Below are 15,005 nucleotides of genomic sequence, written 5' to 3' on the forward strand. Positions count from 1 at the left end.
ATAGAGATTGCTTAAAAATAAAATCTTAAAAAAAAAAAAAAAAGAGTTCCTATATACCTCTTATTATTAACATCTTATATTAATGCAGTACATTTGTTATCATCAATGAGCCAGTATTGATACATTATTATTAACTGAAGTCCATAGTTTACATTAAGGTTCACTCTTCAAAAAAAAACCATTTTATTTTATTATTGTTTTTTCAGTTTTTTATTTATTTTGAGAGACATAGAACAAGCAAGCAGGGGAGGGACTCTGCCCCTAGAGAGGGCCTGCCTCTAGAGAAGGAGAGAGAGAATCCCAAGCAGGCTCTGTGGGGCTCAAACTCACAAACCGTGAGATCACGACCTGAGCCAAAACCAAGCCTAACCGACTGAGCCATCCAGGCACCCCTAGGGTTCACTTTTTTGTTATATATTCTGTGGGTTTTGACAAATGTGTGCTGACATACATCCAGTGTTACAGTTTTATATAGAATAGTTTCACTGCCCCAAAAATCCTTTGTGTTCTACCTATTAATCCTTCCCACCCTCTCCCTGAGCCCCTGGCAACCACTGATTTTTCTACTGTCTTCATAGTTTTGCCTTCTTCAGAATGTCATGTAGTTGAAATCATACAGCACATAGCCTTTTCAGATTGGCTTCTTCCACTTAGTTTATGCATTTAGGATTCTTCCATGTCTTGTCATGCTTGACAGGTCATTTTCCTTTGTTAGCATGAAATAATATATATACTTTTAAATTTTATTATATTTTTATTTTTTTAACTTGAACAACTTTCTTTTTTAATTTTATTTATTTAACTTATTTATTTTTAATATATGAAATTTATTGTCAAATTGGTTTCCATACAACACCCAGTGCTCATCCCAAAAGATGCCCTCTTCAGTACCCATCACCCACCCTCCCCTCCCTCCCACCCCCCCATCAGTCCTCAGTTTATTCTCAGTTTTTAAAAGTCTCTTATGCTTTGGCTCTCTCCCACTCTAACCTCTCCTTTTTTTTTTTTTTCCTTCCCCTCCCCCATGGGTTCCTGTTAAGTTTCTCAGGATCCACATAAGAGTGAAAACATATGGTATCGGTCTTTCTCTGTATGGCTTATTTCACTTAGCATCACACTCTCCAGTTCCATCCACGTTGCTACAAAGGGCCATATTTCATTCTTTCTCATTGCCACGTAGTACTCCCTTGTGTATATAAACCACAATTTTTTTATCCATTCATCAGTTGATGGACATTTAGGCTCTTTCCATAATTTGGCTATTGCTGAGAGTGCTGCTATAAACATTGGGGTACAGGTGCCCCTTTGCATCAGTACTCCTGTATCCCTTGGGTAAATTCCTAGCAGTGCTACTGCTGGGTCATAGGGTAGGCCTATTTTTAATTTTTAGAGGAACCTCCACACTGTTTTCCAGAGTGGCTGCACCAGTTTGCATTCCCACCAACAGTGCAAGAAGGTTCCGTTTCTCCACATCCTCTCCAGCATCTATAGTCTCCTGATTTGTTCATTTTGGCCACTCTGACTGGTGTGAGGTGATACCTGAGTGTGGTTTTGATTTGTATTTCCCTGATGAGGAGCAATGTTGAGCATCTTTTCATGTGCCTGTTGGCCATCTGGATGTCTTCTTTAGAGAAGTGTCTATTCATGTTTTCTCCCCATTTCTTCACTGGATTATTTGTTTTTTGGGTGTGGAGTTTGACTCTTTATAGATTTTGGATACTAGCCCTTTGTCTGATATGTCATTTGCAAATATCTTTTCCCATTCCATCAGTTGCCTTTTAGTTTTGTTGACTGTTTCCTTTGCTGTGCAGAAGCTTTTTATCTTGATGTGGTCCCAATAGTTCATTTTTGCTTTTAATTTCCTTGCCTTTGGGGATGTGTCAAGTAAGATATTGCTGCGGCTGAGGTCAGAGAGGTCTTTTCCTGCTTTCTCCTCTAGGGTTTTGATGGTTTCCTGTCTCACATTCAGGTCCTTTACCCATTTTGAGTTTATTTTTGTGAATGGTGTGAGAAAGTGGTCTAGTTTCAACCTTCTGCATGTTGCTGTCCAGTTCTCCCAGCACCATTTGTTAAAGAGACTGTCTTTTTTCCATTGGATATTCTTTCTTGCTTTGTCAAAGATTAGTTGGCCATACTTTTGTGGGTCTAGTTCTGGGGTTTCTATTCTATTCCATTGGTCTATGTGTCTGTTTTTGTGCCAATACCATGCTGTCTTGATGATTACAGCTTTGTAGTAGAGGCTAAAGTCTGGGATTGTGATGCCTCCTGCTTTGGTCTTCTTCTTCAAAATTACTTTGGCCATTCGGGGCCTTTTTGTGGTTCCATATGAATTTTAGGATTGCTTGTTCTAGCTTTGAGAAGAATGCTGGTGCAATTTTGATTGGGATTGCATTGAATGTGTAGATAGTTTTGGGTAGTATTGACATTTTGACAATATTTATTCTTCCAACCCATGAGCACGGAATGTTTTTCCATTTCTTTATATCTTCTTCAATTTCCTTCATAAGCTTTCTATAGTTTTCAGCATACAGATCTTTTACATCTTTGGTTAGATTTATTCCTAGGTATTTTATGCTTCTTGGTGCAATTGTGAATGGGATCAGTTTATTTGTCTTTCTGTTGCTTCATTATTAGTGTATAAGAATGCAACTGATTTCTGTACATTGATTTTGCATCCTGCGACTTTGCTGAATTCATGTATCAGTTCTAGCAGACTTTTGCTGGAGTCTGTCGGATTTTCCATGTATAATATCATGTCATCTGCAAAAAGTGAAAGCTTGACTTCATCTTTGCCACTTTTGATGCCTTTGATTTCCTTTTGTTGTCTGATTGCTGATGCTAGCACTTCCAACACTGTGTTAAACAACAGCGGTGAGAGTGGACATCCCTGTCGTGTTCCTGATCTCGGGGAAAGCTCTCAGTTCTTCCCCACTGAGGATAATATCAGCTGTGGGCTTTTCATAAATGGCTTCTATGATGTTTAAGTATGTTCCTTCTATCTCGACTTTCTCCAGGGCTTTTATTAAGAAAGGATGCTGAATTTTGTCAAATGCTTTTTCTGCATCGATTGACAGCATCATATGGTTCTTATCTTTTATTAATGTGATGTATCACGTTGATTGATTTGCAAATGTTGAACCAGCCCTGCATCCCAGGAATGAATCCCACTTGATCATGGTGAATAATTCTTTTTATAAGCTGTTGAATTCGATTTGCTAGTATCTTATTGAGAATTTTTGCATCCATATTCATCAGGGATATTGGCCTGTAGTTCTCTTTTTTTACTGGGTCTCTGTCTGGTTTAGGAATCAAAGTTAATACTGGCTTCATAGAATGAGTCTGGAAGTTTTCCTTCCCTTTCTATTTTTTGGAATAGCTTGAGAAGGATGGGTATTATCTCTGCTTTAAACGTCTGGTAGAACTCCCCTGGGAAGCCATCTGGTCCTGGACTCCTATTTGTTGGGAGATTTTTGATAACTGATTCAATTTCTTCGCTGGTTATGGGTCTGTTCAAGCTTTCTATTTCCTCCTGATTGAGTTTTGGAAGTGTGTGGGTGTTTAGGAATTTGTCCATTTCTTCCAGGTTGTCCAGTTTGTTGGCATATAGATTTTCATAGTATTCCCTGATAATTGCTTGTATTTCTGAGGGATTGGTTGTAACAATTCAATTTTCATTCATGATTTTATCTATTTGGGTCATCTCCCTTTTCTTTTTGAGAAGCCTGGCTAGAGGTTTATCAATTTTGTTTATTTTTTCAAAAAACCAACTCTTGGTTTCATTGATCTGCTCTGCAGTTTTTTTAGATTCTATATTGTTTATTTCTGCTCTAATATTTATTATTTCTCTTCTTCTGCTGCGTTTAGGGTGTATTTGCTGTTCTGCTTCTATTTCCTTTAGGTGTTCTGTTAGATTTTGTATTTGGGATTTTTCTTGTTTCTTGAGATAGGCTTGGATTGCAGTGTATTTTCCTCTCAGGACTGCCTTCGCTGCATCCCAAAGCGTTTGGATTGTTGTATTTACATTTTCGTTTGTTTCCATATATTTTTAAATTTCTTCTCTAATTGCCTGGTTGACCCATTCATTCTTTAGTAGGATGTTCTTTAACCTCCATGTTTTTGGAAGTTTTCCAGAATTTTCCTGTGGTTGATTTCAAGCTTCATAGCATTGTGGTCTGAAAGTATGCATGGTATGATCTCAATTCTTGTATACTTATGAAGGGCTGTTTTGTGACCCAGTATGTGATCTATCTTGGAGAATGTTCCATGTGCACTCGAGAAGAAAGTATATTCTGTTGCTTTGGGATGCAGAGTTCTAAATATATCTGTCAAGTCCATCTGATCCAATGTATCATTCAGGGCCCTTGTTTCTTTATTGACTGTGTGTCTAGATGATCTATCCATTTCTGTAAGTGGGGTGTTAAAGTCCCCTGCAATTACCACATTCTTATCAATAAGGTTGCTTACGTTTGTGAGTCATTGTTTTATATATTTGGGGGCTCCTGTATTCGGCGCATAGACATTTATCATTGTTAGCTCTTCCTGATGGATAGACCCTGTAATTATTATATAATGCCCTTCTTCATCTCTTGTTACAGCCTTTAATTTAAAGTCTAGTTTGTCTGATATAAGTATGGCTACTCCAGCTCTCTTTTGACTTCCAGTAGCATGAAAGATAGTTCTCCATCCCCTCCCTTTCAATCTGAAGGTGTCCTCAGGTCTGAAATGAGTCTCTTGTAGACAGCAAATAGATGGGTCTTGTTTTTTTATCCATTCTGATACCCTATGTCTTTTGGTTGGCGCATTTAGTCCATTTACATTCAGTGTGATGTCTGTAGGTTTCATGCTTGTAGCAATGTCTCTGGTACTTTGTCTCACAGGATCCCCCTTAGGATCTCTTGTAGGGCTGGTTTAGTGGTGATGAATTCCTTCAGTTTATGTTTGTTTGGGAAGACCTTTATCTCTCTTCTATTCTAAATGACAGATTTGCTGGATAGAGGATTCTTGGCTGTATATTTTTTCTGTTCATCACATTGAAGATTTCCTGCCATTCCTTTCTGGCCTGCCAAGTTTCAGTAGAGAGATCCGTCACAAGTCTTATCGGTTTCCCTTTATATGTTAGAGCACGTTTATCCCTAGCTGCTTTCAGAATTTTCTCTTTATCCTTGTATTTTGCCAGTTTCACTATGATATGTCTTGCAGATCGATTTGGGTTACGTCTGAAGGGAGTTCTCTGTGCCTCTTGGATTTCAATGCCTTTTTCCTTCCCCAGATCAGGGAAGTTCTCAGCTATTATTTCTTCAAGTACACCTTCAGCACCTTTCCCTCTCTCTTCCTCCTCTGGAATACCAATTATACGTAGATTATTTCTCTTTAGTGCATCACTTAGTTCTCTAATTTTCCCCTCATACTCCTGGATTTTTTATCTCTTTCTCAGCTTCTTCTTTTTCCATAATTTTATCTTCTAGTTAACCTATTCTCTCCTCTGCCTCTTCCATCCAAGCTGTGGTCGTCTCCGTTTTATTTTGCAGCTCATTCATAGCATTTTTTAGCTCCTCCTGGCTGTTCCTTAGTCCCTTGATCTCTGTAGCAATAGATTCTCTGCTGTCCTTTATACTGTTTTCAAGCCCAGCGATTAATTTTATGACTATTATTCTAAATTTACTTTCTGTCATATTGTTTAAATCGTTTTTGATCAGTTCATTAGCTGTCATTATTTCCTGGAGGTTTTTTTGAGGGGCATTCTTCCGTTTCATCATTTTGGATAGTCCCTGGAGTGGTGCGGAACTTCGGGGCACTTCCCCTGTGCTGTCTTAAATAACTTGCCTTGGTGGGCTTGGCCGCAGTCAGACCTGATGCCTGCCGCCAGCCCACCGCTGGGGCCACAGTCAGACTGGTGTGTACCTTTCCCTTCTCCTAGGGGTGGGATTCACTGTGGGGTGGTGTGGCCCCTCTGGGCCACTTGCACACTGCCAGGCTTGTGGTGCTGGCGATCTGGCGTATTAGCTGGGGTGGATCGGCAAGGTGCACAGGGGCGGGAGGGGCAGGCTCAGCTTGCTTTTCCTTCGTTGATCTGCTTCGGGAGGGGCCCTGTGGCACCGGGAGGGAGTCAGACCCGCCGCCGGAGGGATGGATCCTCAGAAGCACAGTGTTCGGTGTTTGAGAGGTGCAAGCAAGTTCCCTGACAGGAACTGGTTCCCTTTGGGATTTTGGCTGGGGAATGGGTGAGGGAGATGGCGCTGGCGAGCGCCTTTGTTCCCTGCCAGGCTGCGCTCTTTCGTCCGGGGCTCAGCAACTCTCCCTCCCGTTGTCCTCCAGCCAAAATTATAAGCTGTTAGCTTATAATCTTCCAGATGTTAAGTCCCACTTGCTGTCTGAACACACTCCGTCTGGCCCCTCCACTTTTGCAAGGCAGACTTGGGGTCTCGGCTTTGCCGGCGGGCTGCCCCTCCACTCCAGCTCCCTCCCGCCAGTCTGCGTAGTGCGCACCACCTCTCTGCCCTTCCTACCCTCTTCCGTGGGCCTCTCATCTATGCTTGGCTCTGGAGAATCCGTTCTGCTAGTCTTCTGGTGGTTTCCTGGGCTATTTAGGCAGGTGTGGGTGGAATCTAAGTGATCAGCAGGACGCGGTGAGCCCAACGTCCTCCTATGCCGCCATCTTCCCAGCCAGTCTATATATTTTTTAATTTTAGAGAGAGAGTGGGAGACGGACAAAGGGAGAGAGAGAGAATCCCAAGAAGCCTCCACACTCAGCACAGAGCCAGACGTGGGGCTTAATCCCACGACCCTGGGATCATGACCTGAGCTGAAATCAATAGTCAGAAGCTCAGCAGATTGAGCCACGCAGGTGTCCCCAGAATAATATTTTATTGTCTGAATATACCACAGTTTATCTGTTCACATACTGAAGGACAACTTGTTTGCTTCCAAGTTTGGGCAATTATTGAATAAAACTGCTGTTAACATCTATGTACAGGTTTTTGTGTGGACATAAATGTTTAACTCATTTGAGGAAATATCAAGGAGCATAACTGCTGGGTTGTTATGATAAGAGTATGGTTAGTTTTGTTAAGAAGCTGCCAAACTGACTCTTGCATGCTCACCAACATTGAATGAAGAGTTCGTATTGCTCCACATCCTTGGCATTATTTGTTGTTGTAAATCTTGGATTTCTGACATTCTATTCAGTGAGTGGTATCATTGCTGTTTTAATTGGGCATTGCTTTTGATAGAGTAAAGAAAGTGGGCTAACTGGTCTCTTAGTGTGCTGAAATTTCTTTTCATCATGATGATGAATCAAAGTGTAGTCTGATCCAGAGAGGTGAGACATCCTTTGCCATGGCATATCTAAAATGATAGGAAAAGACAGTTCACTGAAGGGGACACATGGGAGGCCAATAAATGTAAATATAAGAAATATTTACATTCAAATTAGTAGTATACCATTTTTTATTTCTCACACTGGCCCATTTTCTTCTTTATGGTAAACAACACTAGTGGAAATAGAATTTTTATTTTACTTTTTAAAGTGTATTTATTTTTAGAGAGAGAGCACACGTGCATGTGCACGTGAGCAGGGGAGGGTCAGAGAGAGAGAGGAAGGGAGAATCTCAAGCAGGCTCTGCTCAGCACAGAGCCCAGCATGGGGCTTGATGTCACAACTGCAAGACCTGAGCCGATATCAAGATATCAAGAGTTGGATGCCGGGAATATAATTTTAGATGTAATCTATTGAGTTTTTTCTATGCCCATAGAATAGTTAGAGCCCAATTTTTGGTTGAATTAATACTTAATGTTTTGATGATGATGATGATGATGATGATGATGATGGTGTGTAAATAGTTCATAGGTGGGACACACAGTATATATAATGATTAAATTTTCTTTCTTAAATCGCTTTTTTTCTCCTGGAGTTAAATTTTGCCATTTTTTTGTTTGCCTGTTTTGACATTTCTGTTCCGAATCCAGCACCCAACTCTTCAATAGAAAGCTCTCTAAGTGTAGTCATACACATTAAGTCTTCCCTTTTTTCCCCCACTTTGAGACTTTCTTCTGTTCTTTCTCTCTTATTTGTTGCCATTGCTCCCAGGGCCTGCAGCATTGCTATAATACTGGGCCTTGCCTTCATATCCTGAGATTTCCTTTTTTTTTTTTTTTTTTTTTCAACGTTTTTTATTTATTTTTGGGACAGAGAGAGACAGAGCATGAACGGGGGAGGGGCAGAGAGAGAGGGAGACGCAGAATCGGAAGCAGGCTCCAGGCTCTGAGCCATCAGCCCAGAGCCCGATGCGGGGCTCGAACTCACGGACCGCGAGATCGTGACCTGGCTGAAGTCGGACGCTTAACCGACTGCGCCACCCAGGCGCCCCTCCTGAGATTTCCTTTTGATCCTGTTTTCTAGACTTCCATTCTTCCTCTTTTTTTGTGTGTGTTAATCCCTCATTTTGTTGGAGCATGTCTTTTTTTTTTTTTTTTTTTTTTTTTTTTTAATCTCTTATTTATTTTTGAGAGAGAGACAGAATGCAAGCAGGGGGGAACAGAGAGAGGGAGACACCGAATTTGAAGAGGCTCCAGGCTCTGACCTGTCAGCACAGAGCCTGACGTGGGGCTTGAACCCACAAACTGTGAGATTATGACCTGAGCCAAAGTCAAACACTTAACTGACTGAACCACCAGGCGCCCTTGAAGCATATGTTTCTGTAACTTCTTGAACAAAGGGTGCATGGAAGTTAAATATATTAAGATCTTAAATGTGTGAAATATGTTTTTTTCCTCATACTTTGTTAGTAATTTGACTGGGTACATATTTTTAGACTGAAAATCATTTTCTTTCATAATTTTGAAGGCTCTACTCCACTAATTTCTAGTTTCCATCATAAATGACATTTGTTTTTTTGTTTAACTGAATCTGCCCTTGGGGTTCTGAATTTATTAGTAGGGATAAACATTTTGTATCTTTCTTACCTGTTTCTTGTAATCTATAAATGGGAAGTACATAATCTATAGTTTGTTTTGGCAAATGACAATCCCAGTCTCAAAATTCTAGTTAAGTACATGCTTTATAAACATTCCTGAGTAGGAATGCTTATCTAGATGCTATTTAGTGGTAAGGTTGTTTTTAGTTGTGTCCACAGATTGAATGTTTGCGTACCGCACCCTTGCTTCTCAATGTAATGATATTAGGTCAGACTTTTGGGAGGTGATTAGGTACCATGAGATTAATGTCTATATAAAAGAGACCCCAAAGAATTTCCTCTCCCCTTCGATCATATAAAGATGCAAGTGAAAATGACCATCTGTGAATCAGGAAACAGGTTCTCACCAGATACCGAATATGATGGTGCCTTGATCTTGGACTTCACAGCCTCCAGAACTGTGAGAAATGAAGTCTGTTATTTATAAGCTATCCGGCCTGATATTTTTGTATTGGCAGCCTGAGCTAAGACAGTTTTTGTTTTGTTTTGTTTATTCTTATATTGTTTTATTCTTTTTAAAAATTAAAAAAAAAAATTTTGTTAGAGAGCATGAGAGTGGGGGAGAGGGGCTGAGGGAGAGAGAAAGAATCTTAAGCAGGCTCCACATTCAGCACAGAGCCCCATGAAGGGGCTCGATCCCACAACCCTGGGATCGACCCGAGTGGAAATCAAGAGTTAGATGCTCAACTGACGGAGCCACTCAGGTGCCCCTGTTTTGTTTATTCTTATATTGTTTTGTTATTTTGTTTTTCTCTAAACCTAAATAGTGGGAATACTGGAGATAAGCAGAATTCTGTTTCAGAGCACAAATAGTAACATAAAGTAGTTAAGTTCTCATTTGGATAGGTACTGAATTTGAATCCTCCTTTGCCATCTACCATTAGTGTGACCTTGGCAAGTGTGTCAGTCATGTCTTCTTAGAGATGCCAAGATGATATTATTCATGTGAAAATTTTATCAGGGGAAACACCTGTGGGAGAGAAAATGTGGAGGGAATCTTTAGACTCAGTGCTGAACTGACCCCAAGTGAAGGAGAGGGAAGGTTAGGTGGAAGAAAATGCCTTGCATTCTAAGGATGGTTTGGCAAGGTCATTGTGGGTCCTTGAAGTAAAGTCAACAACCATCAGAGAAGTCTCAGGTCTCCCAGGAAGGGCCTGACTTAGTATCCCTGCCAACTCAAACACTGGCAGGGAGCAGTCAGTGGGGCAGTGTGGCCTTAGAGCACACGTAATGAAGGATTTCAGGACCTAGAACTGGGACCCTTTTCACTTATACTCCCTGTAGTTGGAGATCTATCTGTAAGGCACATTCTAATGTTCACCACAGCCAGTTACCTCAGCCCTGTAAGCCACACTTTCCTCCTCTGTAAAATAGGGAGAATGATAGAGACTATCTTCTAAGGTTATTGTGAGGCAAGGATATGTGAAGTGTTCAGAATAGAAAGGATTCTTCTTTTTCCTCTTCCTGTTCCTCCTCCACTTAGCTTTTTCTCAGCAGTAGCTATTTTAGATCCAACACATAAACCAGAAACATTCTCCTCTGGTTTACTAAAACAAATCACAGTCTTTTGTAAAGTGTTACTAAACGTGTGTTCCATGGACCGGTACCATTAGCAACATCTGAGAGCTTGTTAGACATGGAAATCCCAGGACCCCATCCTGGACCTACTGAATCAGAATCTCTGGGGTAGAGCCCAGAAATCTGTTTTTTAAGATTAGTGTTGATCCTTGTGCACACTAGAGTTTGAGTAACACCTCCCTAAACAAATCATTCTTAATTCTTCTAGGGAGGAAAAAGGAAGAAAACAGATAAGATCTCTTCAAAAACAGCTACTTAACGTCAAAAGAGAACGGCAAGCTGAGGTACAGGTAAGAATTACCTGGCCAACACCAAAAGTTACTGAGCTGAAACAGCTATGTAAAAGCCATCTTCCTTCCTTCCTTTCTTCCTTCCTTCCTTCCTTCCTTCCTTCCTTCCTTCCTTCCTCCCTCCCTCCCTCCCTCCCTCCCTTCCTCCCTTCCTCAAGCCCTTTATTGATACAGCAGGTACTTTTCAATGAACCCAAGAGAGGCCATCTTCTCTGGGAAGATGGGATGTCTGCACAAACCCTTGAAGCTTTACTACTTCAAAAAAAATAAGTTCTCCCTTTTACCACAGCCCTTAGTACCTGCCCACATCGTCCTTCCCCCATTTTAAATAGGCAGAGCCCACAGGTACATGTGACCAATGCTAGCCAGCCACTCCAGTAGACAGTTACGTCAGTTCTGTGTTACTCGTGGACAAAGGCATAGACTATCAGATCTTGCAAAGGATTTAGGAAACAGACGATTTCTCCCTCCACCTTGAAAATAAAATACACTTCAGCCGATGCATGTCCTGAAATAGTTTAGCTGGGAGTCCCTAGGAAGGTGGTCCATTGTCAGTCCCTTCTTCATCAGCCTGTGCATCCAAAATTCTCCTCAAGGTCACATGAGTCATTTTTTGGTTGTTTTTTGTTTTTTGTTTTTTTAAACAGTCTTTCTTGCTGTAAGAACTCTTATAATGGAGCCTCATCCTCCTACTGCTAATACCTTTTCATGCCACTGGAATAACACTGTACTGCTGTTTTCTGTGGGCCTTTATAAATGTACTTCATTAGCAAGTCAGTGTCATTTCTGTCCAGTGACTGCACAGCCTGCTCGATTTCACTGCTGTTAAAATTTGTAAGCACTTTCAGCACCACACCCTGGGCTCATTCCTTCACGGCTTGGCTTATTTTGGATTACTTGGTTTTTTTTTTTAGATTTTGATTTTAATTTACCTAATGGCCTTTTACCTATACCTCTTTGTATTTTTTAGACATATAGTTGCTCTAGGGATTCCTTTTCATAATCTGTTTAGCATTAATACTACACCACTTCACATAAAATGTAAAAACCTTGCACTCATATAGTTCCACTGTTCCCCTCTTCCCCACCACTCACCTTTATTCTGTCATACATGTTACACATATATACATTATATATATTACACAAGACACAAGACCACAAGACAAAAAAATATGTTTTTTCCCTTAATTATTGTGCTTTTAAAAATTAAGAAGAAAATAATTGTCTTACCCTGATATTTATCAGTAAGTTTCCATCTGGTGTCATTTCCTTTCAGCTTAAAGAAATTTCTTTACTATTTCTTGCAATCCATGTTTGCTGTAGACGAGTCCTCTTTTTTTTTTTTAATTTTTTAAAAAAATTTATTTATTATTTGAGAGTGAGAGAGAGAGCATGTGGGAGGGATCATGTGGGATCTCATAACTATGAGATCATGACCTGAGCCAAAACCAAGAGTTAGAACCTTAAACCGACTGGGCCACCTATGTGCCCCAATAAGTCCTCTTACTTTTGTTTTTCCCAGGTCTAAGGCCATACCACTCTGAAAGCACCTGATCTTGTCTTTTACCTAGAAATGTGTCTATTTTGCTTTTGTTCTTGAAAGACATTTTCAGTGGGTATAGAATTTTGGGTTGACAGATTTTTCTTTCAGTACTTTAAGGATATTCACTATATTTTAACCTCCATTATTTGTTTTGAGAAGATAGCAGTCATTCAAATCATTGTTTTCCTGTATATAATGGGTTCCCTTTTGGATTTCCATTTTTATCTTTGATTTTCAGCAATTTGATTATACTGTGTTTAGATGTGATTTTCTTCCTGTTTATTCTGTTTGGATTTCACTGTAGATGTGATTTCTTCATATTTATTCTGTTTGGGTTTCGCTGAGATGTCTAAAAATGTAAATTTGTGTCTTTCACAAAATTTATGTGATTTTCAGCCCTTATCTCCCCCCCCCCCCAAAGTTCTATACCCATTGAATATATCTTTCAAGAACAAAGACAAAATAGAGCCCTAACAATCATGACCATGCAATATTGTAAAAATCATTTGAAGTGCTTCCTCTTTGTTTTGATTACTGCAATTTGTGGTACCAAAGAGCATTTATAAAACAGGGGGAAAATACTCACTGTCCTCTGTTGTAGTTATACATTTATAATATCATGTATAGTTAGGCATTACATTTGAAGGGTTTTACTCAAAAGAGATCTGTCAAGACAATGAGGTGTATGGAAACCTCATTACAAAAGGAAAGAAAAGAGGAAATTGATACAATTGAAATGGGAATAGTTCAAATGGAAATGAAAGTAATGGGTGGAATTGGAGCCTGAAACTTTTGAAGTTTGGACCTGATTATATTTCATCTGTATCTTAGAATGGGTGACTCTGTGTAGCTCAGAGCTTAGAGTTATTCAGAGACTGTTACAGAATCAGCCACTGTTCTTGGTCACAGACAGACAAACAAATATATATGTTAACTTAATACAGAATTGTATTTTTTCCAGTGGCTTCTGTCACTTTAATAGACCACATTGCAATTTGCCATCCAACCAAAGCAGCAGCCCAAGGGGTAACACAAGTTCCAACTTCTCCAGACAGTAGCTTCCAAAAATTCCAGGAACCATATTCTCATCTCTGCTTTGTGTTCAATTATGAAAACGGACACTACCATTAAAATTCTTTGGCTTACAATATTGTGGCAGCCATCAGAGCCTTATTAACTATAATTGGTTGACTGCTTCTTTCCATTTCTAAATCTTGTTCCTCTGAATTCAGATTAAAAGTACAGATCTGAAGGCAGTTTTGGGATTTCTGACTAAAGTTTGGTCTGCTACAAAAACCCACAAATATGGTGCATCAGTCCACAGACCTTGATCATGGGGAAGGCTGCAGACGCCATGGACAACCAGGGTTATGCTGGTGGGTTGTGGTGAGGGCAGATCTTTTTTTAGTGAGAATCTTAAAAGGCATTCATATAACTCATGACAATTGGCCTGTAACCCACTGCTTCTAGGCTGCCTCCTTTTTGCATACTAAGAAGATGCAGAAATGGAATTGTATTTCAGTTCATTTGTTAGTGTGCCTTGATCATGATTTTACCATGACTAGACTGTCAAGATTTTATATCTTCCTCTGTTTCCATACTTTCACCATAGGAGGCCACAAGTTGTGCAGAACAGTAATACAGGAGGGAATAATCAGAGGCCCACAGCAACAGCATTAAAACCAGATGCCTTTTACTTGGCACGGTATAATTGTAGACCAATGTTGTATGACCTTATTAAGTTACATAATGTAATACCTTTTGCTTGCCATAGGCAGAAACTCCTAGAATTTTAACTCTGCATTTCTGATCTTCATATTATTACTCTAAAAGACTTAATATTCAATTTGATAAAGAAAACTGATGAGAACATTTTCTTGAGTTTTTGAAAGTATATTTCTGTACGGATGCTATTTAATGAATACTTAGGTGTTCAACACTGTTAGATTCTGTGAGAAACAAACGCACAATTATTTATGTGGCTGAGGTTTTCTGGAAAAGGTTTTATGGATTTAAGTGGTGTATAAGCAGGGTCTCAAAGAAAGTCTAAGTGGTTAAATAGGTATAAAGATAACAGCCGATGAAGAAGTGACACCATCACATTTCACTTTAACTCAAGTCTTCCTAGAAATCCACTTTATTGTTGACTTCCATACAGTTTGAACTAGAAGAGAAGAAAAAAGTGAAATGGGAAAGAGGAGAAGGGAGGAGAGTGTAGAAAGAAGGGAAGGGGAAAAAGTGAGCCAAAAAAGAACGCTCTTAAAATTAATTTAATGAACATTTATTGAGTAGCTAAGTTGCATGAGGCACTGGCAGGGTTTTACAGTTGAGGAAAGTCTTAGGTTAATTGCCCACAACTTTTAAAAGACTAAAAAGCACTGAGATGTGTTATCAGCTAAGCCTTGTAGCATATTCTCTGCCAGAGATACTCATCTCTTTGGAGTGGCTTTGATACAGGTGGAATAACTGCTCTATAATTGGAATGATTCCATACAGTTACACCAAGAAGTCAGACAAAATGACCTGAAGAATTCCTTTCTGACTAATTTTAGGGGCCTATGAGCCTTTATTTTACTTTTAAAAAATGGGTTTTTTTTTAAATTACAGCTTATTTTCTTTTTT

General features: G+C 39.7%; 1 protein-coding gene across 3 annotated transcripts in view; it reads left to right on the forward strand.

Annotated features, from left to right (window-relative positions):
- IQCG (IQ motif containing G) overlaps positions 1-15,005 on the forward strand; it is a 53,815-nt gene that overhangs the window by 20,879 nt on the left and 17,931 nt on the right. For all 3 annotated transcript variants that reach the window (XM_042903622.1, XM_042903620.1, XM_042903621.1), the window contains exon 6: positions 10,759-10,840. In XM_042903622.1, the coding sequence (XP_042759556.1) occupies positions 10,759-10,840 (82 nt within the window). The remainder of the gene's footprint in view (positions 1-10,758; positions 10,841-15,005) is intronic.

Source organism: Panthera leo, chromosome C2 (genome assembly GCF_018350215.1).
Source record: "Panthera leo isolate Ple1 chromosome C2, P.leo_Ple1_pat1.1, whole genome shotgun sequence".
Taxonomy (NCBI): Eukaryota; Metazoa; Chordata; class Mammalia; order Carnivora; family Felidae; genus Panthera; species Panthera leo.